Source organism: Raphanus sativus, chromosome 5 (genome assembly GCF_000801105.2).
Source record: "Raphanus sativus cultivar WK10039 chromosome 5, ASM80110v3, whole genome shotgun sequence".
In the NCBI taxonomy this organism is placed as follows: domain Eukaryota; kingdom Viridiplantae; phylum Streptophyta; class Magnoliopsida; order Brassicales; family Brassicaceae; genus Raphanus; species Raphanus sativus.
In genome coordinates, this window is record NC_079515.1 from 2253805 (window position 1) to 2280049 (window position 26245).

Genomic DNA, 26245 nt, shown 5'->3' on the forward strand with positions numbered 1-26245 from the left:
TACAATAATTAAAGTGAGTACTTCCGTATTAAAATATAAAAAGACATGGAAATTTGTTTGCTGTCGGTCCATAGACATCAAAAACACACTTGTCCTGTTTCATGATGCAGAAGAAACCGTAGATCTCGCATGAGTGATTTTCCTAGAAGTAGCTTGTGGGTTCTACTTGGATGGTGGTGACCGTCGAGACAATCATAATGATCGAGAATTTGACGATTGGATACGTGAGAAAGTTTATTTGGGAGTCGTTTAGATTAACGCTTAAACAAACGGCTTTTAAAATTACACAAAAACTCACAAACCAAATGGAAAAAAGGTTAATGTCACGTACAGTTACTCGATCGACACTAGTTACAAAACTGTAAATTCGATCAAACATAACATGAAAGTTTGTGATAACAAGAGTTTTATTGGGTCGGTCGTCACTTATCATTGCCAATGTATAAACCACAACTCACTAAACTATATTAGCATTATTTTCCTCAACGAGTATAATTGTAGCATGTGGTATAATACTCGGGGAGTTATATAGTATTTTTTCGTTGTGATATTTGGAATATTTATAGATCATCGTGACTTTTGATTTTGGAATGTTGATAGTATCAGATTATTTGAAAGTTATGTGTAGATAAAGGCCACTTATAAAGTTCATCAACTTATATTCAAAGATTAGTTTCTTTCAAAAAGTAGCTTTTAGTATTTACTTTTAAACCTAACTTTTTTTCTTGGTAAAATTGTTTATAAAACAATTTACTTAACTTTTTTTTTAATGTACTTAACTTCCAAAAGTTAAATAATTAAAAAGAATCTTCAGACACGGTAAGAATGGATTTTTTTACCGTGGAAAACGACACATAATCGACAAGAACACGAGGCCTCGAAACTCAATAAGTCAGAAACGTTGAAATTTCCTCGTCATCTTCGTCAGAATCAACGACAAGAATATTATTCGATTTGTTTTCTTATTACATACTTATTCTTTTGATCATATTTAAATATATTCAATTATTTATGAGTTATTACTTATTACTAGCTAGATTGGATTAATGGGAAATACTAAAAGAAAGAGTGGGGTAGTGTGTCAGTGGCAACATATATAAGTGAACAGAGAAAAAGTTAAAACCTTTCCGTATAATGTCAGTCGTGGATCCAATGTATATAAAAATAAAATTAACCCTCGAATTATTTAATGAAATAGATTGCTTCTCTTCTTTATTATCATCTCTCACTCTCTCTCTGAACTTTTGAGTTCATACTGCTATATATATTTAAATCACCGGTTTAATATTTGGTCCGATGACGATGAAGCAAGAAGACTCGGCAGCTGAACATCCCGAAGTTGCTATAATCTTGGGAGATTCTTCTTCTTCTGCTCCTCCTCCTCCTCCTTCTCAGGTGCATATCTACAAACAAAAACCTCATCTTTGTCTCTTCCTTCCTTTAAAACCTGATAAAGCTTTTATCATTCTGGGTTTGTAGATTCTAAGGTAAATAAATCTGAGAGCTTTGATTTCCTCATAGCATCTCTCTTGATGGTTTATTTAAAGGAAAGAGCTTTCTTGTTAATTTTGTCTCTTTCTGATTTTTCTGGTTTGTTTTTTTTTCCTGAAAAGTTTTAGGGTTTATAATAGGGATCTTCTTTGGATTTGATCTAATCTGATTCACTTAGAATCTCCTTTTTTGCTTTGTTTATCTCTCTCTGTTATAAAAGATTTATTAAAAAACCTGAGCCACTTGGGATTGTTTTATACATTTGAGTCTGTTTTACATGTTTTCTTAGAGTTTGGTTGGTATGGAGAAAGAATGTTTCCTTGAGCCTGAGGTCTAGTTTTGCATATGTGTTTCTATTTGCAAAGTTAGTATCTTTTTAAATAGTCAAGTAAGTAAAAGGGAAGCAAAACTTTTGTTTTTATTACTTCCCAAGTATCAATCTCTTTATTTTGCATGAGAAAGGTCTGAACATTTTGACATTGTATTACTTACTTAATATAGGTTGATCATCAGGTGAAAGAAACACCTACTGAAGATGTGCACAGCTCTCAACCTAGCGGTGGAACCCACTCGGATCTTTCAATACAAATACCCCCTAGACCAACCCCCTTTGGTGGCGGCAGCCGTATCCCAAAGGGTTCACTCAAGTCCACAAGCTCATTCAAAAGCGGCGGCACTACATCCTCACCAAGAGGAATCTTGCGTAACCTAAGCTTGAAAAAGAAAGCTGTAGCTCATCCTGAAAGCGAGAGAAGCTCTCTGCTCTCTCCCGCTCTCATGGAAGAAGAAACAGCTAAAAAGGCTAATAATAACCCTCCCGGTTCAGCAGCTACTTCGACTTATTGGCAAAGATGCTTGTCTCTTCCATCTAGACAGCCCGCAAAGCTGTCTCCTGTGGTACCTCCTGCTCACGTCTCAGTTTCTGTTCCCGGTGAACCTCCTAAGGTGTAATCTCTTGACCTTTGTCCAATATTATTAGCTATATATAAAGAGAGATTATATTTATTTTTGTTGCAGAAAGATTCTATACGTCCACCAGTTCCAAGGTCATTGTCCATGCCTGGGAGAAACAAAGTCATTGTCCGATCCGTTTCTTTTGACAACCGCAAAGCTCTTGAAACAAGCGCAGGTAACTGTAAAGAGCTTATTGGGTTGCAGTCATGTGCTAATATGTAACATCATATACTGATTATAATCTTGCTTTGGCAGATCAAATCTCTCCAGTTCCAACTGAAGAAACAGAAGAAGAGATTCCGGAAGAAGAAGCGGTGTGCAGGATCTGTCTGGACGTGTGCGAAGAAGGCAACACTCTGAAGATGGAGTGCAGCTGCAAAGGCGATCTCAGACTAGTTCACGAAGCGTGTGCCATCAAGTGGTTCAGCACAAAGGGGACGAGAACCTGCGACGTCTGTAGACGAGAAGTCAAGAACCTACCGGTTATATTGCTTCGCGTGCCTACAACTAATCAACTGAACAGCAGGCGTGGTGGTGATCGCAGCAGTCAACAGAGTATGCAGTCACAAACCGCTAGGTAACTTCTTCTGGATTCTTTCTCTCTCTAAATAACACAACTGAGGAAACTGAAATGGATTGGGATAATGCAGTGCTTGGCAAGAGTTTGTGGTGTTAGTTCTTATCAGCACAGTCTGTTACTTCTTCTTCCTCGAGCAATTACTAGTAAGCGCGATCTGTCTCGGTTGATTACTTTGTTGTAAAAGAGATATTGACAAGGTTTGTTTTGTAGATTCGGGATCTCAGCACGCAAGCTATCTACATAGCAGGACCATTCTCATTAACGTTAGGCCTCTTAGCATCTGTTTTTGCCATTGTCCTAGGTAAACACACTGCCTCGTAGACCCTCCAAAGTCTCAGCTCTTTTAACTTCTGCTAATACCATCAGACTCTCTGCAGCTATCAGAGAATACATATGGACATACGCAGCGCTTGAGTTTGCTCTTGTAGGCATTTTGGTTCATCTATTATACTCTACAGTAAGCAAATACTCTTCTCACTTGCATTTGAGTAACTGGTAAAAAATGGAAATATAATGTTATACTGAATCTCTCTGTGTGTTTCAGGTGAGACTACCTCCGATCTATTCTATACTATTCGCAGGGATTCTTGGTTTTGGGATAGCAGTGTGCCTAAACTCATTGTACCTTCATTATTTCGCTTGGCGTATTCGTGTTGCAGAAAACTCAAATCAAGTGTGAAAACGCCTATATATTCTCTGGTGTGTGCTTGTTGTATTCTAGAAAAAAAAAAGAAGAACAAGAAGGTGTTTCATCTGATCCAGCAGTGACATGTAAAATGTATATATGTTCAACTCTTCTTCAAACGTGTGTTATAAGTTGTAAAAGAGAAATTATTGTATCAGGTGAAAAGAGTTTTAATGTATGTGATCTGTTGCATCATCTCCTCTGGATTCAAAATGCCTCTTATGGTTTTGTATTTGCTTTGCTGTTTTCTGAAGATACAACATTTGGTGTATGACCATAACATAGTCAACATTTGGTGTATGACCAAGTGCCCTTGTGTTATATCAAGTCTTATTGTTACATCCTTTTGGAACATCAATCACAAGACATTACTCCATGACAGAAGATGAAACTGGTGCTATTTTACAAAGTGAAGATGGATACTAGTCTCTTACAGTAGCAACAATGTGGGTTAAGCTACAAGTCTGAGTAAAACTAAAAAAAAATAAAAAACTCAAAGGGGCTTAGCTACAAACAAACTAAACAATCTCTAAATCATGACTTGACCATATCACAGGACAACAAAGAGGTATCTCATCAAGCTTTAACAAAAGGCCTCTGGGGATGAGCTCCTGTTTTCTTTTGTGATTTGAGCAAGTCATGGACACAACATAACATCAACAAGCAGATCCTGAATGTGGAGATTGATGGTCTTGAGTTGCTGCTGCTTCTTCTTCTTCTGATATATTATTCTGAGAGCAAGGACCTGGCAAAGCAGCTGGATCAAGCTCATACCAACCTTCCAACACACCTCTCCCTTCTGTTCCCTTCAATCTAAACGACGGAACCCTATGCGAGAATCTAAACAACTCATGAGGCGGAATCTCAAAAATGTCAGCTTCCTCCTCTGGCATTGGACTGTACACATATTTAAACCCTTCCACTTTAGACAAGAACCCCACAGATACCGTTGCTCCCTCCCCATGATCAGACAGTATCTCAACAAACTCATACTCACGAGGAGAACCCACGTCCCAGTTCTTGAAAAGAGCCCACGTTTCTCCTCTCCCCGGGAACACCTTAAAGTTCCGAGCATTCCTTCTCGTCTTGATTTGGACCAAATGAGAGAATAAGTCACAGCTACTCGTCTTCCCCTCGTCCCCAAGTACGTAGCTACCAACAGACACAGGCAAACCTCGTGTTTCATCCTCTTCACCGGGCTCTAACCATACGTACTTAACCGAGAATTTTGGATTTGCGACTTCTCTTATCACAGCATAAAATCTAGGCATCCCTTCTCCTTCATCATACAAAGCCCATACCTGACCAACATCAAAACAGCTCTTCTCCCTCAACTTATCAAAGTCAGAAAACTCAGGATCCTCACAGTTGATTACATTTGGTTCTTCTGCTGCTTCACCTCCTAAACCTGAATCCTCTTCCTCCCAATCATCTAACCTCTCTTCTTGTATCTTCTCCTTTGGGTTTAAGGTTTCAGTAGACTGGTCATGATGATCCTCTTCTGCCTCTTCTCCCTTTTCAGCATCTACATTTTTACCAGACCCTTCCCCAATGTCGTTGGCTAAGTCAACATCATCGTCATCGCTCAAACCCTCATTATAAGAGACCTGACGCTTGCTACGTACTGACCTCCGACGCTCCTGCCCTCCTCCATTGGACCCCATATCCCCTCCTGCCATAGTATCATCATCATCTTCTGATTCGCTACTACTTTCACTGTCAGAGCTTTCGCTAACTTCATCCATATCCTTTCTCTTCCTCTTTCCCTTATTGTCTCCCGCAGTAGAAGCCGTCGCAGCATCATCTGGACGCTTGTGAGGCTCAGGACAAGAAGCCCTTTGGCCTGGAAACATGAAAGAAGAAGTAGTCTGATGATTATACGATCCATTCGCCGGTGGTACAAAAGCGACTTCAAAAGCAATGAACTGTTTCTTGCAAGACTGGTGGCAAGCAACTTCTCTATTGATATGCTCCCTTCCATACTCATACCTGCTCCCGCAGAACGGACAAGACGTCCAAAACGTTGACCGCCGTTGACTAAAAGCCGTTGGTTGCTGAGGAGGATGACGCATATTCTCTGGTCTCACCCCGTTGAACACATTCCTCATATCAACACTCGCCTGCTGCGCACGATAATAACTAGGCACCTGTTGTTGGGGCCTATACGATGATGCTGGTGCTGGTGCAGGCCTTGTTCTGCGTCTAGCATCATGAACCATCCTCTTGTCTTTATCCAAAAGCATCCTCTGAGCTTCACCGATGAGTTTAAAAGCGGACTCAGCACCGGGGAGCTTGTTTTTATCAGGGTGGAGAAGAAGCGCCAGCTTTCTGTACTGTTTCTTGATGATGGTATCGTCAGCGTTCGTGTCGACCTGAAGTATCCCGTACCAGTCCATCTCGTTGTTACCGAACATCTTCTTCTTCTCCGTGGAGGCAGCGCAGTGCACGTCGCAGACCATGGTCATGTGAGATATGTTCTCCAAGGTGGAGTCCATGCTGTGAGCCTTGATGGCGAGCTTGCGAGCGGCGGTGAAGTCAGACTTTTGCATTAAAGATTCTGCTAAAGATTGGGCTCTGAGAGCCTCGTCTCTGTTGATATTCATGGAACGTTCCCTCTCAACAAAACCAGAGAAAGTGAATCTAAAATGCCCCTTTTGTACAATATCCACCTCTGCTTGGTTCCTCTCTGTTACAGAAAGATAACGGTTTTGTCAGTTAGATGAGTGTGCTTACAAACTCTAAATAACTGATAAGGTAAAAAAATACTATTGATTGTAATGAAAAAAGACATACTCTCAGGCTAAAAAGGTGTAACCTTTTGGATTTGTGATGAAGATAAAAAAAAAGTAAACTTTGGGAAAAAAATTCGAAAAGACAAAAACCCTAAGCCATGTTTTTCTGCAGTACAAATTATAGTGAGATGGTGATTAAAAATGCATAAGAGAAATTAAATTTAAACCAAAGAAACTAACAATTTTAGAGATGGCTTTTCGCAAATTGGGGTTGGTTACTAACAAATTGCATATAAGATGTGTGGATACAGAGCCAAAAGCAGAGTAGAATTCTCTGAATTGAGATCGATCTACGGTCAGGCGAACGATGAATTGGAGGCTTACTTGGTTGGATAAAAGAAAATGAGAGAGATTTTTAAAAGAGAGCTCACCGGAGGATTAGCAGTTGATCGGCGGAGAGGAAACGGTTAGAACTAAAAAACCAATCTACCTTTTTTTCTGGTTATGTTTTGTTGGTTTCTTTCTAGTAATTTTTTTATAGATTTATTTATTTTAAGAGATTACGTATTTTAATTAATTGCAGAAAAGTCCTTCAATTTTAATTAGAATTGACATTATAGTCAGATTTTTAGAGATAACTAAAATCAGATATGCCATTAAAGAAATTGTCTATATGTAATTTTTCCATAGTTGTAATATCATAATAAAACAGCCTTAAAAAAAGACATCAAAATCTGGAAAACTATAAATCGGAAGATAAGCTCCTATGACTTAAACACTTGATAAAATGACGATGATCAACCGTAATCTATCGAAGATTTTATATAATTCGTTTATAATCTCGTAGGTAAAAGTTTTGATTATTGTCTTTGACAGGTAAAGACTTGTACATATTTCGAAAGCAGTAATCTCGATAATGCACATTAGCAAAATCTAAATAAACTTAAGAGAAAAACAACCACGTATATATATATTATCCTCCCTGATGATGGATTGACCTCAGCATAGCCAACTTATATGTGTATGTAAAAAAGATCACTGTCACAAGACACACCTAACATTGATCAGCCCCTATTTACATGGAGAATTACAAATTTTACAGCAAAACAGCTAAAACCAAAAAGCCAAAACTCAAACCACAAAAAAATTGGATCAGCTCTAGAAAAACCACACCACAAACCAAAATCAAACCGGGACCAAAAACAAATCAAATCAAAAAGTGCGCCCATATAGCTGCAAAAAAAGAGAGCCCGTCCACGTTGCGTTTGCGTCCAAAAAACGCTAGCCAACAAGTCAAAAAAGGTCTTAGTCATGACGTCACAATCACGGCTCACCGTTTTGTTCCTTGTTTTCCACGTCTTCAACCCACAGCTGCCCAACACTAGTATCAATAGGTGAACCAGGAACTACCTGAGAAACGCCACGGCCTCCAAATACGCGACGCATAACCGCGTTATCGAAGCTTCTCCAGTAATGATGAACGGCTCGTGATGGAGTGTTCCAGAACATTGACATAGTTATCGGATGGTCAAGGATGTAGTCTGATTGGCCCTGAGTTCGGACCAGAGACTCGTGGTTTTCGATGTAGCTGCCATCGCCATTGAGGAGCGGCTCGTGGAAAGATGACATGGGTGTGGAGGGCTTCTTTGATGGAGGCTGCAAGTGTTTGACTAATGGTTTGGTTAACAATCCAAATACCACAGTACTGAAAAGAACAACAGTGATGGTGCTGGTGATCATAATAGCGTTTCCAAGAAGCTTGGTGTGTCCTGAGGAAGTGAACTATGATGTAACAGAGAAGAGGTTAGTGGAAAATTTCTTCAAAACCCATTGATTAGATCGTAATAATCGTTTTTACTCTGTTTCTTGTAGGTCACGGATCATACCTGATTATAAGCAAGAGCCATCGACACAGCACCACGCATCAGACCAGCCCACCAAATGGTTACTTGTTTCTTCCAATCGATTTTCTCCTCAGGTGAAGACTTTGTCAGGTTTGACAAGAACGAAAGAGGGAACACAAAGGCCGCACGACCTAGAAGGATAAGGCCAAGGAGTATCGCACTCACTCCAATTGACTGGCCAGGACTGTCCAAAGTTGTTAAAACATGGATCATGAGATCAAAAACAAATGTACTTCCATTAATGTTTTGTCATACTATATAATATAAATCTCACCTGTTTCGAACAACGTCCCATTTTTCGATATCGAGAGCGTCCATTCCAACGTAAAGAAAGATAAAGATCTCAGCTAGAAATGACAATGCAGCAAAAGTGTGTCTACATTCAAGAAAATATTTACATTTTAGTCAACCACAATCACCAAATTATTAGAGTTTTTCTTTTCTAATTACATGACTAGGAGAAGAAGAAGAAAACTTACTTGGTAGTGACCTTTGATTTATCTGTAACATTGTGCCATGTGTAGTGAGACATAGTAATCCCACAGAAGAACACAGTCAAGATAGAGCTCAAGTGGAATAGCTGCAAATGAAAAAAAAAATGTTCCATGTTTTCATTTTGTCTTTGGAAAAATGTAGCAAAAAAATGTTTAGTATTTGTTGTTGTACCTCTGCCAACATATATGACAAGTATGCTAGTAGCATCATGAGTGCAACTTCACGATCAGTAGAGTGTCTGATTCTACAACCAGAAAAAAAGATTATAATCATGTCTCATATCTCATTGTATCTATCAATAAAACTATAGATATACATACTTTCCGAAATAGAGCTTCTTTATAGTGAAAGCACTGAGCAAGCCAGCCTGAAAGAAAAAAAGGAGTAACTTTGTCAGGTTTATTAGAATATTTAGTATTTGAAATCTGAGGAGCAGAGAGAAGCTTACTGCAACGCCAAGTGCTGTGCTTAAGATGAAGAGATAAAAGAAGTTTCCAGCAAACTCCAAAGCTATAGTTGAATTGATGTGTGTGAGGTCGAATCTTTGTATCGCATTGAAGAGGACAACCGATGTGGCATCGTTAACAACACCTTCTCCAAAGACAAGACTGTACAATAGAGGTGTCTCTTCTTGATTAAGCACCTAGTTTTAGCAAAAAGGTGACAGGTAATCAAGGACTTGAAAACTTAGTTATAGAATTTTATGAGTGTCGCATAAGATAACGCTTACTTGCAAGGTGCAAACAGAATCGGTAGCTGAGAATATCGCTCCAATGGCTGCAAATCAAAACAGATTAAGCTGTGTGCTAACTAATGAACAGGAAAGCAGAGAAAGTTTTGGTTTATTTACCTAGATAATCCGAAATGGTGAGATCTCCAATATTCATTTTCTCAAAAAAATGTATAGCACCTATCCAAAAAAAAACAAGAATATAAGATATCATTCAAAATGTATGAGACTAATTCTTGAAACTAGAGAAGTTGATTGAGATTGTTACCTAATGATATGATTACAAATGAAATGAGAGTGCCTACAGCACCAAACAACATAATGGTCATGAAGTTTCGGAAAAACTGTTTCTTCTTAACCTGAAACCTGTGGATAAAACATGTTAGGTCAAATCTGACTTCAATTGAATATAACCGGTTTTTATGATTTTTTGTATAAAAAAAACTTACCCTGCATTGAATATAATCGGTGGAAGAAGATAAATGAAGAAGAGATCTTCACTAAACACCAGGATCCTCGAGCTCTTTCCTCCACTTATAAGCAAAATCACAATGCCAGTACATGAGCCCTGAGTAATTACAAGATTCAGTAATCGAATTTTAGCATTTTTCTAATAAAAAAATCTAGTGCTTTTTGTTTTTTGAAACTTCTTTCAGAAAAAAAAACTAGTGTTGTTTACAAGATTTTAAATAAAAGAAAAGAATGCTGACAATGATAAGAGCGGTGATTGACTCATTCATCCACCGAGTCTCCTCAAGTAAGTGACCGAGCACGATGCAAGCGCAAAGCAGAGCCACGAACAAGTTCATAGATACGACTGATGCATGATCTGACTCCAACAGAGTCTCTGACTTTGCCAACATTGTGTTTAGTAGTCCCAATGCCATTCCCAAATCTTAGCGTTTAAGCGTATATATAGTTATATACTTTCCTATAAAGAAGAAAATGAACCTTGATATCTGGAATTTCAAAGGTCTCTGATTGAAATATTAATTCCACAATAATTGAAAAAAATTTGCAACAATCCACAAGAATCATCATTAATTACAAGAATCATCAAAAACCTTGCAAAATCATAGAGCCGATTAATAGATTTTTTAAAAAAAAACATAAATCAAGAAATTGAACAAGTTTTTAATTTGAAGCATCTGTTTTTTGTCTATACTCTCTATTCATCACGGAAAGCTTTATTTTCACACTTTGGCAAACAGTCAAAAGATGTATTCACGAGCAAAAAAGTGCAAACAAAACAACAGACAGAGTAAACAAGCATCAAACACGTACCTGAAAAAGCTATGTCCGATAGTCAAATGATTCTCTTAGGTCCTAGAGAGAGATGTAAGAGAGAGAGAGAGTTGAAGGACAGCAAAGAGCGAAGAGGAAGCCGAGAGACCGCCGAAGATGGAGTATATATTTATAGATTGTCAGGAAGCCAAGTGGAGAGATATATAGAAAGAATGTCAACGCCTTTCAAATCTCATATTAGCTTATAATCTCCACCGTCTAATCTCTCCTTCTCGAGAAACTATTCTAAAAAGACCGGTTGTGATTACTTGGAGGTGGAGTTACCTCACTGGTTATGATGTTGTCGTGTAAAGATATATCAAAACAACAGAGGAGAACACGCTTACCACCCTTTAATTCTCTTTTTATGACCCTTGTTGGAATCTTATATTATGATGCTCCAAGTGAAATACTAATATCTTAGGATTATTCTCTTTTTAGGAACAAAGTGATATGTAGTGTTTGAATACTTTTTGACACCATAGATTGTTTATGCTTTTCGAATTTGTTATAGCTTCGCCCTATATGACCTACTAACTTATTACTTTCTGATATATATTTTATGATGATTTGTCATTTGGCTAATAAAATATAAAAGAATTTATAAGGTTTTCATGAATATCTCTAGTAAGCAAAAAGAAAATACTAATAAATTTGACAAAATATTATATATATAATTATTTTATTTTCTTTAGTGTACTTTGTCTCTTTAGTGAATTTTGGATCTTGACTAAATTCTTGGATTTGCGTGGGAAAAAAGCTAAAATCTTGGATGTAAAAAGTACTTACTACTCGTCATCATCACAAGGAAATAGCTTTTGTTATTTGAATAATAAGATGGTACTCGTTGTCCAGGTGTTTTTTCTTTTATTTTGTTCTCTTTGTTTTGCATCTAGAGAGAGATCAAAAGCCAGTTTTGATGGTCTCATTTTGGGGTCATTTCATCATTATATGTCTTAATTTATTTTTCCATCGTGTAAATTTCTTTCAACTTCATAACCTTTGAAATTTCTTTCATGTGATTATTTCATTTTGGGAGGGGAGAGGAAGTCTTCTTTTTTTCCGCTAGAAATATGCGTAATATTTTTTATAATTCTGTTTATTATCGTATAAATTATGAGCTTTTTAGATTTACAATTTCATACATGTCTAACTTACAAAACTAAAAATGATCTTTTATATAAAAAATCGAATATGAAGAAAAAATCCCTTGAATTAACACTAGATCACCGATGTTTTGTATATAGTTTCAATAATTTTTTGATTTTTACTTTTAACTTGATAAAATATTATGACATTACAAATTCAAGTTAATCTCGTGACCCCAGAACCCTAAAATTAGGTAGTGATCATTTTCATGACCCATGAAAATGCTCATGGCTTGGTGAAGAAAAAAAAAGACTTTTAAAGTCAAGGCTGAAAGGTCAATGTTTATTTACACGACAATTGTTTCTAAATGGGATTACGTACGTATTAACAATTTTTTTTATAGAAAAAACATTCTCTAGAAGACTAAATCTTCATTAAGTCATTAAGTATCATATGGACTTTTTAAATATAATTCCATATACTAGTCTTACTATATAATCAGTTTCTCATAGAAAAAGCAACACAATAACTGGCAAAAGAAAAGCTGTATTCATATCTCCCACGATGCATTGTCTCACACTTGTTGTCGTATTTCTTTACTTCGTTCATAACATTCAAATGTAAGTATTAAATTCTCCAAACATGTTCCATAATGGTCAGTTGCATCCTAATTGACAACTCTAAATTTGATCTAACATAATCTAGATCTTGTTTTTCTTCCGTCTATAACTCAAACACGTGTACTATTGAATTTGGACCCACATTATAGCATGCCGACAACAATAGCCCAAACCATTAATGATACAACTCCCCATTACATATGAATCATGTTTTCATGCGTACTAACACTAAGATATGATATAAAGTCGATATATACATTTATATAAGTTTTGAGCTTGATGATCTGATCATCTTGATTCTTGACGTTTATTGCTACTATCCAACGTACGAAATACTAAAGTTTAAGAATCTATGATTTTTTTATTTTTCTTTTGTTTAAGAATCTATAATATTCTACAGTTTTTCTCTACGTACATGTGTAATATGTTCCGACGAAAACATACTTTTGGCCGACCATAATGTGGAAGCCATTAACGTGTCTACACCATCATCATTCCCGACTTCTTATCGATTCATTTACTTTATACTTTCTTCGTACGAAACAAAACACAGCAATAAGAATCCAAGTAGATTAGACTATAGATTCATCTCTTTTTCATTCGCAGCTATATATTCCATAGTATTCTCATGGTTTTCTAATAATACTTTAAAACTGTATATGAAGATGATGATGCAGTTGAACAAAAAGAAAAAAAATGATGATGATGTAAATTTATCTGGCTGCAGTCAGCACAAATATTTGTTTGTTATATATATATGCATGTGTGGGATTCTAAGAGAAAGGGAACAACATACATGTAGATCAGAGGCACAAAAGTATAAGACCACGAGGCATTCAAGTTTCCAAATGAACATGTATTGGGCCACTGCTATGATTTTGCAATGTTTCAATTTCCAGGTGGTCGGTCCTGTAACATTCCTTTTTCTGTACCCAGTCCTGTAACATTCTTGATCAACTAATTAAGCATTAGTTTACAAAAAAGAAAAAAAAACTAATTAAGCATCCCCTTAATCTAAGACTATATGCACAAACAAGAAATAGTGAAATATCATAGAAAAACCCATAGACGTTTTGTATATTGTTTATATTATATTTGACAAATTCTATATAGCTGTAAGATGGTTGACCAGAAGATAATATACTAAGATAAAAAACTATGCGATTGTTATAATTATATTATATATTGTTTCATCTTTATAAGTGTTATCGTATGAAAGTTTTACCTAAATAATAAATGTTACAAATATATGAAAAAGAAAAGTAAACATAAAGAAGAAGAACTATACCAAAGAAAAGAGAGAATTTTATTACTATAGTTCGAAAGGGGCACCTTACAAATGAACTCAAACGTTCAATATATAGAGAAGATATGAGACATATTTTACTGTGAAACATTAATAGAAATGGGATCCACTTTGAAGACAATACGTAAAGTATTGACTTTTGCAACACTCCCCCTTGGAGACCATCATCTTTAATGTTTTACCGTGCATCTTCATTGCCTCGTTAAAAACCTTTCTTTGGAAAACCCTGTGGGAAAAACCATAGTAAGGTAAAAAGAGTACAATTCAGAAACTCCCCCTTGAATAGACGATCATTGCAGGTTTTGTTGATGACGCATTCCAATATTGTAAACATGTTTTCTGAAAGTCGTAGTGGGTAGTGACTTCGTAAAGAGGTCTGCAGCATTGTCACACGACCGAACATACCTAACTTCAATTTCTTTATTTTTCTCAAGTTCTTGGGTGTATGAGAAGAACTTTGGTGGAATATGTTTGGTTCTGTCACTTTTGATGTATCCTTCCTTCGTTTGAGCAACACATGCTGCATTGTCTTCATATAAGATAGTCGGTTCTGAATTGACGTTGATCTCACTACTTGAAAGTATGTGTTGACTTATTGATCTGAGCCAAACACATTCTCTACTTGCTTCGTGTAGAGCAATTATTTCAGCATGGTTCGAGGAAGTGGCTACAAGTGTTTGTTTCTGGGAGCGCCATGATATAGCAGTTCCTCCAACTGTGAAAACGTAGCCAGTTTGTGATCGAGCTTTATGAGGATCAGATAAATACCCTGCATCTGCAAAACCAACCATTTCTCCGTTTGAGTTGTTAGGATAAAATAATCCTAAATCAATTGTTCCTTGGAGATAACGAAAGATATGTTTGATCCCATTCCAATGTCTTTGTGTGGGAGATGCACTGAATCTTGCCAAAAGATTGACAGCAAATGATATATCAGGTCGAGTACAGTTTGCAAGATACATAAGTGCTCCTATTGCACTTAGATACGGCACTTCAGGACCAAGTATCTCTTCATTTTCTTCATGTGGTCGGAAAGGATCATTTTCAACATTGAGTGACCTAACGACCATAGGGGTGCTTAATGGAGTTGCTTTGTCCATGTTGAATCGTTTCAATACTCTTTTCGTGTAAGTAGATTGGTGTACAAATATACCCTTTTGAGTATGTTCAATTTGTAAACCAAGACAATACTTTGTATGTCCGAGATCTTTCATCTCAAATTCCCCTTTTAAATACTCGGATGCCTGTCGTATTTCTCTTTGGGTCCCAATAATATTTAGATCATCGACATATACGGCAATTATTACAAATCCGGAAGATGTATTCTTGATGTAAACACAAGGGCATATAGGACTATTTATATACCCTTCTTTAGTTAAATGCATACTGAGACGATTATACCACATACGTCCAGATTGTTTTAGGCCATATAATGATCTTTGCAATTTTATTGCACATAACTCCTTAGGTTTAGAACTTAATGGTTCTGGCATTTTAAATCCTTCAGGGATTCTCATATAAATATCAGTGTCCAATGATCCATATAGATATGCTGTAACGACATCCATTAGACGCATCTCTAGGTTTTGATTAGCCGCAAGACTCATCAAAAATCTAAATGTGATTGCATCCATAACAGGAGAATATGTTTCTTCGTAATCGATCCCAGGTCTTTGAGAAAATCCTTGAGCTACAAGACGAGCCTTGTATCTCGTCACTTCGTTTTTCTCATTTCTTTTCCGAACGAAAACCCATTTGTATCCAACTGGCTTCACAGCTTCAGGTGTGATCACAATGGGTCCAAATACTTCTCGTTTGTTAAGCGAATTAAGTTCGACTTGTATTGCATCTTTCCATTTTGACCAGTCATGTCTCTTTTGACATTCCGAGATAGATTTTGGTTCTGGATCATCACTTTCTTCATCTATCTCTTTTGAAACAAAGTATGAGAAAAAATCATCAATAACATTCACTTTGTTTCGATTCCATATTTTTCTATCATGGATGTAATTAATAGAAATCTCATGATTTTCTTCAGTATCCTGATGTTCAATATTGTCACCATCCTCATGGTGCATTTCTTCCAAATTTTTTTCATGATTGGAAGGATTATGTTTTTCCATCTCCTTTCGCTTTCTAGGATTTTTATCCTTAGAACCAACCGGTCTACCACGCTTCAAGCGTATTTTAGACTCTCGTGTATTATCTTCTACTCCACGTTCATGTGGCATTTCTATACGAGCAGGAGCATTTGCAGCCGGTATATGTGACTTTGTAACCGATTTGGTGTCTGCAAAAGCATCAGGTAGTTGGTTTGCGATGCTTTGTAAATGCATAATCCGACGGACTTCTAATTCTGATTGTTTTGTAGGAGGATCAAGGTGTAGTAAAGATGGTACACACCACTTAAGGTCCTTTCCTACTTGTTTATTTTCTCCCCCTAGAATTGGAAATATTTTTTCATCAAAGTGGCAGTCAGCAAAACGTGCCGTAAATACGTCACCAGTTTGCGGTTCTAGGTATCGTATAATTGATGGAGAATCACAACCAACATATATCCCCAATCTCCTTTGAGGTCCCATCTTCGTACGCTGGGGAGGTGCAATTGGCACATAGACAGCGCAACCAAAGATTCTTAGATGAGAAATATTCGGTTCTCGTCCAAATGCTAATTGTATTGGAGAGTATTTGTGATATGCACTTGGTCTCACCCGAATCAATGCTTCTGCATGCAAAATAGCATGTCCCCATACAGAAGTTGGGAGTTTTGATTTCATAATCAATGGTCTTGCAATTAGTTGCAGACGCTTAATTAATGATTCAGCCAAACCGTTTTGTGTATGAACATGAGCAACAGGATGTTCAACATCAATTCCAGTTACCAAACAATAGTCATTGAATGCTTGGGAAGTGAATTCACCAGCATTGTCTAGTCTAACTCTCTTTATTGGATAATCAGGAAACTGAGCTCTTAGTTTGATTATCTGAGATAAAAATCTCGCAAATGCCACATTTCGAGAGGACAGTAGACAAACGTGTGACCATCTACTCGACGCGTCGATCATTACCATAAAATAATAGAATGGTCCACAAGGTGGATGTATAGGTCCACAAATATCGCCTTGAATTCGTTCAAGGAATTTTGGTAACTCTTTATCTATTTTAGTTGGCGATGGTCTTGTAATTAACTTTCCAAGAGAACACGCCGTACATGTCATTTTATTCCCCTGATATACTTCTTGGGGTTTCAGTGAATGACCATGTGAGTTCTCAATGATTTTTCGCATCATTGTGGTGCCTGGGTGACCAAGACGATCATGCCATAGTGTAAAATCGTTAGAATTTTCTTTAATCACAAAATGTGATTCAATGGCACTTATAGATGTATGATGCAGACCAGAAGGGAGTTTTGGTAGTTTTTCCAATACTTTTTGTTTTCCCGATTTCTCATGAGTAATATACATATACTTCTTTCCATCCTCAGTTGCAGACTGAGTATCAAATCCTTGAAGATATATGTCTTTAAAACTCAACAAATTCCTTTTAGAATTTGGAGAAAAGAGTGCATCCTTTATCGAGAATATCGTCCCATTAGGTAATGCGAAATGGGCTTTACCAATCCCCTCAATTAAATCTGCAGGACCTGATATTGTGTTAACAGTGATATTTGTCGGTTTTAGTTCAGAAAAGTATTTTCTGTGTTTCAGAATAGTGTGCGTTGTTCCACTATCTGGTATACAAATATCTCTAGCATTGACCTTGGTTGATGTTCCATTTGCAATGTCCATTTCTGAGACAACAAAAGAATTAACATAAATAAGATAATATTATTCATAAAATATTACACATTATTGGTAAACATTAAACACACAACAATTATGCATAAGTAGGTGAAAAACACACAATAATTATACATTAATCTTCCACAAGAAATAATTATTTATGGTATAATTGTGGAATTTCAAGAGTCACATGATGGGCACTTAAGCGTCCGTGATAGCGGTCTCCTCGAAATCATTCACAAAGTCAGACGCATCGAGGTGCGTTGTACCCTCAGAATGTTCCGCAAAGTTTACCTCCTTTTCTTTCCCTTTGACGGACTTCTTGTACAGATCACAAAGGTGTGCAGGGGTACGACATATACGAGACCAATGTCCCTTAGTACCGCATCTGAAACAAGCATCTTCTCGCTTCTGGGAGGTACTTCCTTGTTGTTCTTTTCCCTTAGGGGATTGTTCAGAGCGGACCCACTGGAATGACTTCCTATCCTGTGGATTGTACTTTCGTCCACGTCCACGGTAGTTTTGACGACCACGTCCGCGACCGCGAAAAGCCTTATTTTCTTTTGCTGGTTTCTTCGCATCTAATGCGTTTGCTTCGGGAAACGCTTTGGAACCAGTTGGACGAGTCATGTGATTCTTGATAAGAAGCTCGTTGTTCTTTTCTGCTATGAGAAGTGCCACAATCAAATCCGAAAATTTGGTATATCCCCGCAACCTATATTGTTGTTGCAGGGTGATGTGGCTCTTGTGGAATGTGGTGTATGTCTTTTCAAGCATTTGAGACTCGGTGATTGTATCACCACAGTATCTCAATTTAGCCACAATTCCTAACACAGCAGAATTGTAATTCATCACTTTGTCGAAATCTTGGAACCTCAGACTCTGCCATTCATCTCGAGCAAGTGGAAGTGTTATGTCTTTCTGATGATCAAAACGATCTTTCAGAGACTTCCATAGCTCTTTAGGATCTCTCATATTGGCATAGTCATAAATAATACTTTCATCAAGGTGTCTTCTAAGGAAGATCACCGATTTCGCTTTGTCTTGAGGTGTTGAAGTATTGTCCTCTTTAATGGTCTCAGATAAACCAAGAGATTCAAGATGAAGTTCGACATTTGTAACCCATGAAATGTAGTTGGTGCCCGTGATGTCTAGAGCGGGAAATTGAATTTTCTCCATGTTTGCCATTGATTTTCAAAGACAGAAAATAATAAATTTTATTAGAATTTCATTAATTTTATATGGAACCGATTACATTGATAGTACATGCAATTATTAGTAAAAATAATGCTAACAAACATAATCCGATGTTAATGCCAAAATATTCATGAGTGGATCCTTCAACTAAAATAAAATACATAGACGAAAAAATAAAAATCGCACATAAAACTAAAAACAATCGAATCATCATTTTTTTTTTTTTAATGAAAATAAGAGGAGAGCGATTTGAAAATATTTAAGAGAAGATGAAATGTTTTGGATGGGAGAATGAAGTGAAAATGAGTTGTATTTATAGATGAAAAATACTATTCATTAGCCGTTAACTAGCCGTTTAAAAAGTAAATTTTTTTTTTTTTTTTTTATATTATTATTATAATTTTAAATTTACATACGACCGTTGGAAGTAAAAGCATAAAGTAAAAACTAAACAGAGATCAATAGCGAGCAATTATAGAATTTATCAGTTTAAATATAAATATAGGTGAATATATATATTTTAACAACTAAATATATTTAGTTATATATGGTGATAAAATTATCTAACAGGTTTAAAGTGAAAATATTAATGTGATCAGATTTATAAAATAATAAATTATGATAACAGAGTCATATATTGTAAAATAACAAATTAAACATTTAGGCGGTATACCGGCCATTATGGTGCCATAAGCAACCATTACAAAATTAACAATAAGAGACGGGGCGGCAGGGCCGCACTCCGGTAATCAGAAACATAATAAATAAATGGAGGCCCCACTCCGAACATAATAATCAGAAAAGAAAATTTTAGTAGTAGAGTGATCGTGCTGATAACGTGTTATAATTATATTATATATTGTTTCATCTTTATAAGTGTTATCGTATGAAAGTTTTACCTAAATAATAAATGTTACAAATATATGAAAAAGAAAAGTAAACATAAAGAAGAAGAACTATACCAAAGAAAAGAGAGAATTTTATTACTATAGTTCGAAAGGGGCACCTTACAAATGAACTCAAACGTTCAATATATAGAGAAGATATGAGACATATTTTACTGTGAAACATTAATAGAAATGGGATCCACTTTGAAGACAATACGTAAAGTATTGACTTTTGCAACAGCGATGTTTATATGGAAAAATACGTGAATTGATTTCACATTCTTACCGAAGTCTCCCGGTTCGGCATCTTTTGGTCAGACCGCTTCATATTATTACCAAATTGTCCCAGGTTCAGCAAATGTTTAGGTCAGACCGCTTCATATCTTCTCTATTAAAAGAGAAGTACAGATTTTATCTACCATTTAAAAGTCACATTGGACCATTTCCTAGAAATCACAACTGATATTTTTATATTTGCATAATAATATCATAACAATAATTGTTATTAATTTATTATTTTCTTTCCCTAACAACTAATTAAAGTATTAAAATTTTAATTTTGTTTCTCTTTTAAATGGGCCAATTGTTAACAAATTTTTATATCTTTCTTATAAGATATACTACATTATGCTATATACATATATATAATTCTCTATTAGTGGTAATTTCATTAATAATGTTTTCTATATTTCTATGTTTTGTAAAAAAAAAATCGATAAAATAACATTTATAAAAGAATGTCAACAAGATAACCCAATATAATGTGATTAAAATGAAAATCCAAAAACTAATATAATTTTGTATTTTAGATATATTTTTATTGTGGTCATTTAGATAATCATACAAGTTAATAAATTGTATTAATAAATTTAATAAAATAGAAGATCCGTTTAAAAAAGGATGTCGCTATCTATTATATATCAAACAAGGATACAAAATGAACACATTCTAACATATAGAAACACGTATAAAATAGTTTTACGACATATCAAAAACAGAAGAAATTATAAATGGTATATTGTTGAAAAAAATAACACCCGCCCGACTGGGCGGGTTAGAATCTAGTTCTTACTAAAGACTCCTAGTTTAGAAAATGTTTTGGTCAGACCGGTCTATCATCCTTATCCTATCGTATAGTATATGAATGATTCACACCTTATCATTCATCTTTTCTCCCAAGAAATAAAAGTCACTGAAAAAAATAATAAAAGAAGCGGTAAAGCGTCGTCACAAGGAAGGAAGACAAAACAACTAACGCCTCCTCCATTATTGTCCGAATCTTCTTCGCGTCTCTCAACAACACCACCACCACCACCTCTCTAATGATTCTCCTATAGAAGAAGAGTCCCTCAAAAAAACTCACAATCATGTTTCCATGATCTCTTCTTTAGATCTCACCGCATGACGATCCGGAGTTTGATCCAGGAGATGCGGTCGAGACCGCACCGCGTGGTCCACGAAGCAGCAGCCTCCTCCTCGACTGCTCCTGGTTCGGAGCCGTTCCGGTGGTCGGAGCTCCCCGACGAGCTGCTGAGAGAGATCTTGATCAGAGTCGAGTCGGCGGACGGCGGCGACTGGCCGTCTCGGCGAAGCGTGGTGGCTTGCGCCGGTGTGTGCCGTGTATGGAGGATGATAGTGAAGGAGATCGTGGCTGTTCCTGAAGTCTCCTCTAAATTGACTTTCCCAATCTCTCTCGAGCAGGTTCTGTTTCTCTCCTACTGCTTATGTGTCTATTTCTATTTTGAGTTTATGTAATAGAATTAAAATCATAAAGGTTGCTCCTTTATCTATTTGTGGAAAGAAAAAGTTTACCCTTTTTAATTGATTCATTCCATTTAAAAGTGAAATCACATAAATGTGAATGCGTTTGCATTTCGTGTTTCTTACAAGAGTAGCTCCTAAACTGTTATGTTCATTGTGCGTTATGAATTACATGATCTCATTTGATGATTGATAGGTAGATTAAAAAAAAAAGAATGTTTTCTTTGGTTTATATTAGAGGAATGATATTGAACATTGGGAGATGTTCCGAGTCACAAGTCTCTCTGTTTATGTCTATGTCTATTTTGAGTATATGTGGTGATAGAACTATAAACATAAAGTTTGTTCCTTTATCTATATATAAGTGGAAAGAAAAGTCACCCTTTTTTTAATTTGGTGCATTCCATTAAAGTGAAATTGGGTCTAAAAACCTAATCCTACAACATATGAAATTCAGGTGCGTTTGCGTTTTAGTGTCTTTGATGATTTTGATAGTTCGTGGTTTACTGTAGAGCAATGATATTGAGTTATAAGATTTGGTGTTGTTATTAAGTTGATATTGGTTGCTTTTGTGCAGCCTGGTCCAAGGGGTTCACTAGTTCAATGCTTCATAAAACGTAACCGGAACACACAATCCTATCATCTCTATCTCGGGTTAACTAACTGTAAGCCATCTCTGTTTTAAAATCTCTACTAAGAGAGAAGATAATATTTGTTTCTGTAGTTAATAATAGTTAGCTACATTTGTTTTATGGCAGCTTTGACTGATAACGGGAAGTTTCTTCTTGCCGCTTGTAAGCTGAAGCGTGCAACTTGCACTGATTACATCATCTCTTTGCGCTCAGACGATATGTCAAGGAGAAGCAACGCATATCTCGGTAGAGTAAGGTAATAACGCATGTAAACAATTATCTCATTTGTTTAGATTATAAGCAAAGACTATGCTTCACACCTTAAGGTTATTATCTAAACTCTTTTGCTGTTTTTTTATTGCAAGATCGAACTTCATTGGAACAAAGTTCACTGTCTTCCAAGGTAATCTGATGCCACAGAGATCATCAAAGATGGTGAAGAGCCGCTCTTCTAATCTCATGAAAGTTTCTCCTAGAGCTCCTTCAGGAAGTTACCCCGTTGCTCACGTTTCCTACGAGTTAAACGTCTTAGGCTCCAGGTAAAATTATTTTGACTCAAAAGTCTTTTTCATTATCATCATCTTTAACACAAGTCTCTTGGTCATAATGACAAAACAGGGGACCAAGAAGAATGCGTTGCATAATGGATACATTACCTATGAGTCTCATAGATCCCCGAGGAGCAGCTTCTTCAACAACACCGTTCTTTAGGTCTCACTCAAGCAGCAACAACAACAACTCGAGAGACCCACCATTGGTGCTGAGCAATAAGACTCCAAGATGGCACGAGCAGCTACGTTGCTGGTGCTTAAATTTCCACGGTCGAGTCACGGTGGCCTCTGTCAAGAACTTCCAGCTTGTGTCGGTCGGCGATAGGGAAACAGGGCAGGCGTCTGAAGCGTCTGAGAGGATTATACTCCAGTTCGGGAAAGTTGGAAAGGACATGTTCACCATGGATTATGGATATCCCATTTCTGCGTTTCAAGCGTTTGCGATTTGCCTGAGCAGTTTTGAGACCAGAATCGCTTGTGAATGATAAAAAGTGACCAAAACCTTAAAACACACCTCTTTATGTAACTTATTGTTGTTGTCTATAAATGGTGATATACAGGACCGTTGCTAGCTTGTCTGGATTTGATTTCACTACCATTATATACAGCGGCGGACCCAGGAAATTTTTTAACCTGGGTCATAGCTCAACATAATTCTGTACACTAAGCCCAAGTAAAACAATTATGATTTCAAATATAAAAAAAAAGACAAATATGTGTGCACATGCAGAGGTTTGAACTCGGGAAAAGGGGGTCATTGGGTTCAAACTGTAACCAACTGAGCCAAAATCCCTTACGAAAATAGGCCTACAAATCAAATTTATATATTTAACCTGTGTCATTTGCAACCCCACCCTTTCATGTAGGTCCGCCTCTGATTATATATTTTCTCTATGTATAAACCTAAAGATGCAACTCTGTAAAGACATGTTAAATGATTAAAGATCTACAAAAGGGTGGTTTAACTTAAAGAGTTTAAAACACAACCAAAATAGGGAGATGTAACAAACAATCTCGGAGATGTCTTTTTACCAACTTCATTTACCAAAATAGGGAGAGGTTTTGTATATATTTATATATATATATATATATATATATATATATATATATATATAAAACCTCTCCCTATTACCATGGAGCTGATATAGTTTTCTGAAACTCAACCTCCACATCTTCAATCTCTCGGCTAATCATTCCCACATGTGCCTTCATCTCAGCTATCTTTTTCTCGGCTGCTTCCTTCTTCATTTTCGCAACTGCATCTTGTCTCTCCAGCTTACTGATTTTGCCTTGCAGCTCAAGCCTCAATTCTTCTAACTTGAGACTTCCACTCTCTTCCTCTTTAATGCTGTCCTCAAAACATTTTTGTTCCTCTTCTTTCTTAGCTCGCACATCTTTGAGAGACAACACTTTGCTGATCACTGCTTGATAAGCTTCGACTTCAAAACCGTTTTTATCTAGTCTGGCAAAGGCATCCCTCAGATAGTTGAGCCTGCTTGCGGAAACATCAAGCTTCAGACCCTTCACTTCTTTTAGTAAGTCGTAAAAGGTAACCATCATGCCAACCGCTGCTGACTCCCGGAGATCGAGATCGTCTATAGATTCAAGCAATGGCCTAAAGTGAGGTCGTTGTGGAACAGACTTGAAACCATCTGATGACTCGCAAAACTTCCAATATGGCAACATCTTTGGAAAAGGCAAATCCATTAGGGCGTCTCTGGCCAGTGTTTCCTCAATACAAGTAGCAGAAGCAACAGTACTTTTAACCACGTTTAAGCTCTGATCAGCGGAACGCTCTGGATAGATCAGTCAAAACAAAAAACAAAACTGTTTTAGCAGTTATAAAGAATGCATCTAAACTATACTTTAAAAACGAAAAATGCTTTAGTATATTATAAAAATTTTCCTTACCAGTAGAGAGAGTCTGATCAACAAATTCACTACCGTGACAAATACTTTTACTTGCTGTATCACTGATCTCAGCACTCAAAGTGTTGCTATTCCCATCTACAAGTTCCCATTTCCTTTTCCTACTCTTCTCCTCCTCAGACGTCTGCGATAAAAAAAGAGTTATTTTTGGATTCACTCCCTAGAGTGAAAGGTTCACCAACCAATAGAAAATTGTTATTTTAGATTTAGTATCTTTTAATTAAGGAAACAAATAACTTGTCAAATTATATTATCTTTTCAAAATAAAATTTAAAAATAAATAAAAATAATATATAAAAACGAATTAAAAAAAATAATGTTGTCAACTAAACCCTAAACTCTAATACTAAACCCTAAACTCTAATCCTAAACCCTTGGGTAAACCCTAAACACTTGGAAAAACACTAAACATGTTGTCAACAAAACACTAAACCCTAAATTCTAATCCTAAACCCTAAACCCTTGGGTAAACCCTAAACCTTTGGGTAAACTCTAACCCTTGGAAAAACAATAAACATTTGGATAAATTCTAAACTATAAATCTTAAACACTAAACTCTAAATCTTATAAATAAATATTTTTTTAAATTATATTTTTTAGAACTATTGTTATTTTTATTTATTTAATCTTTTTATTTATTTTAAAAGCATAACATAATTTGGCAAATTATTTTGTTTCCTTAATTAAAAGATACTAGATTTAAAATGACAACTTCCTATTGGTTGGTGAACCCAAGAAAAAATCTTAAAAAAACAATCATTCAAAGATAAAATAACAAACATGGAAAGCTAATATAATAAACACAATCTAGCAAATTACAAAGAAAGTGAGCCTGGTAATATTTTAAAACAACGGAACTACTTACCTTATGTGGAGTTGAATCATTTCTAAAAATTCAGTCAGATTCATCACTGGCTCAGGGATTGTGACGACAGCAGGAGTTTTATCACAAATCATAGCATCAGCCTTCTTCTTCTTTCTCAACTCTGCAGTGGGCTAATATTCGATAAAACAAAGATTATTTATCAAAAAGACATAAATGGAAACAAAAGAAACCACTAAGAAGCTAACTCACAGCATCTGTTTTAAATTTAGCGAGTGGCTGAGGACCAGAACAAGAGTGCATTGGATTCTTGTTTAGGATGTTGGAAGGAGTCTTTTGCTGAAAATGGAAAGGACATAACAAGTTAACAGACCAAAAGTTAACAGAATGTTATAACTGAAATTTAATGAAAGTACCTTTGATTCGTTATGCCAAATCCCATTCTCCCACACCATCAAAGGTAAGTTTTAAACAAACCAAGTAACATTTCTCGCTAAGAAGTCTCCTCACCAACCCTTGGCACCATCCAGAACCACGCAACACCTCTACGCGTTCCAACAACTCATACTCTCCAGCAGAGGAAGGAGGCGGTACGGGTCTTACCCGACAAGCATCAACAGCTATGGTTGCCTGACCACCAATGCAGCTAAACCACTGACTAAAGTCCTTGACGATGAACTTGTTCTCACCGTCTCCTTTAATCTCTTTCACCAGCAATGTAGGGTAATGTTGGGGATGGATTGTCACCACCCACAAGGCCCAGCGAACAGGAGGCCCATTACCATCAAGGAGGGAGCGGTCGGCTCGGCGTCG

General features: G+C 36.4%; 5 protein-coding genes across 8 annotated transcripts; 2 read left to right on the plus strand and 3 right to left on the minus strand.

Annotated features, from left to right (window-relative positions):
- Positions 1 to 1196: 1196 nt before the first annotated feature.
- LOC108862480 (uncharacterized) lies at positions 1197 to 3905 on the plus strand. Of its 2 annotated transcripts, none has more exons than XM_057011369.1 (8): positions 1197 to 1395; positions 2005 to 2436; positions 2509 to 2620; positions 2701 to 3022; positions 3096 to 3168; positions 3236 to 3326; positions 3403 to 3482; positions 3570 to 3905. In XM_057011369.1, the coding sequence occupies exons 1-8, from the start codon at positions 1297 to 1299 to the stop codon at positions 3702 to 3704; spliced, it is 1344 nt and encodes a 447-aa protein (XP_056867349.1). In that variant the 5' UTR covers positions 1197 to 1296; the 3' UTR covers positions 3705 to 3905. The 2 variants fall into 2 exon arrangements, with proteins under 2 accessions (XP_056867349.1, XP_018492124.1); XM_018636622.2 differs by having other exon boundaries at positions 1198 to 1395; positions 1993 to 2436.
- A 151-nt stretch (positions 3906 to 4056) lies between these two features.
- Positions 4057 to 6961, minus strand: LOC108862479 (uncharacterized). Of its 3 annotated transcripts, none has more exons than XM_018636618.2 (2): positions 6874 to 6961; positions 4057 to 6396 (listed from the first exon to the last, which is right to left on the minus strand). In XM_018636618.2, exon 2 carries the CDS (start codon positions 6311 to 6313, stop codon positions 4367 to 4369), a length of 1947 nt encoding a protein of 648 aa, XP_018492120.2. In that variant the 5' UTR covers positions 6314 to 6396; positions 6874 to 6961; the 3' UTR covers positions 4057 to 4366. The 3 variants fall into 3 exon arrangements, with proteins under 3 accessions (XP_018492120.2, XP_018492122.2, XP_056867348.1); XM_018636620.2 differs by lacking the exon at positions 6874 to 6961 and adding an exon at positions 6726 to 6851; XM_057011368.1 differs by lacking the exon at positions 6874 to 6961 and adding an exon at positions 6683 to 6701.
- A 486-nt stretch (positions 6962 to 7447) lies between these two features.
- Positions 7448 to 11088, minus strand: LOC108856891 (sodium/hydrogen exchanger 3). The gene is made up of 13 exons (XM_018630793.2): positions 10856 to 11088; positions 10282 to 10502; positions 10021 to 10139; positions 9840 to 9937; positions 9692 to 9751; positions 9572 to 9618; positions 9290 to 9484; positions 9162 to 9208; positions 9013 to 9085; positions 8826 to 8926; positions 8621 to 8722; positions 8329 to 8530; positions 7448 to 8224 (listed from the first exon to the last, which is right to left on the minus strand). Exons 2-13 carry the CDS (start codon positions 10456 to 10458, stop codon positions 7766 to 7768), a joined length of 1680 nt encoding a protein of 559 aa, XP_018486295.1. The 5' UTR covers positions 10459 to 10502; positions 10856 to 11088; the 3' UTR covers positions 7448 to 7765.
- Positions 11089 to 17853: 6765 nt separating this feature from the next.
- On the minus strand, positions 17854 to 18840 carry LOC130512488 (uncharacterized). The gene has a single exon (XM_057010538.1). It carries the CDS (start codon positions 18838 to 18840, stop codon positions 17854 to 17856), a length of 987 nt encoding a protein of 328 aa, XP_056866518.1.
- Positions 18841 to 20910: 2070 nt separating this feature from the next.
- On the plus strand, positions 20911 to 23244 carry LOC108834135 (tubby-like F-box protein 9). Its single transcript, XM_018607491.2, has 5 exons — positions 20911 to 21437; positions 22075 to 22162; positions 22256 to 22385; positions 22495 to 22668; positions 22748 to 23244. Exons 1-5 carry the CDS (start codon positions 21138 to 21140, stop codon positions 23163 to 23165), a joined length of 1110 nt encoding a protein of 369 aa, XP_018462993.1. The 5' UTR covers positions 20911 to 21137; the 3' UTR covers positions 23166 to 23244.
- Positions 23245 to 26245: the final 3001 nt, after the last annotated feature.

Coding starts and splice junctions, on each gene's coding strand:
- LOC108862480 (XM_018636622.2), top strand. CDS start 1,297: ATGACGATGAAGCAAGAAGACTCGGCAGCTGAACATCCCGAAGTTGCT. Junction 2,437..2,508: donor TTCCCGGTGAACCTCCTAAG/GTGTAATCTCTT, acceptor TTTTTGTTGCAG/AAAGATTCTATACGTCCACC. Junction 3,327..3,402: donor TGTTTTTGCCATTGTCCTAG/GTAAACACACTG, acceptor GACTCTCTGCAG/CTATCAGAGAATACATATGG.
- LOC108862479 (XM_018636618.2), bottom strand. CDS start 6,313: ATGAATATCAACAGAGACGAGGCTCTCAGAGCCCAATCTTTAGCAGAA.
- LOC108856891 (XM_018630793.2), bottom strand. CDS start 10,458: ATGGCATTGGGACTACTAAACACAATGTTGGCAAAGTCAGAGACTCTG. Junction 9,619..9,691: donor CACCATTTCGGATTATCTAG/GTAAATAAACCA, acceptor TTTGATTTGCAG/CCATTGGAGCGATATTCTCA. Junction 8,225..8,328: donor TGGCTCTTGCTTATAATCAG/GTATGATCCGTG, acceptor GTTACATCATAG/TTCACTTCCTCAGGACACAC.
- LOC130512488 (XM_057010538.1), bottom strand. CDS start 18,840: ATGGCAAACATGGAGAAAATTCAATTTCCCGCTCTAGACATCACGGGC.
- LOC108834135 (XM_018607491.2), top strand. CDS start 21,138: ATGACGATCCGGAGTTTGATCCAGGAGATGCGGTCGAGACCGCACCGC. Junction 21,438..22,074: donor TCCCAATCTCTCTCGAGCAG/GTTCTGTTTCTC, acceptor GCTTTTGTGCAG/CCTGGTCCAAGGGGTTCACT. Junction 22,163..22,255: donor CTATCTCGGGTTAACTAACT/GTAAGCCATCTC, acceptor GTTTTATGGCAG/CTTTGACTGATAACGGGAAG.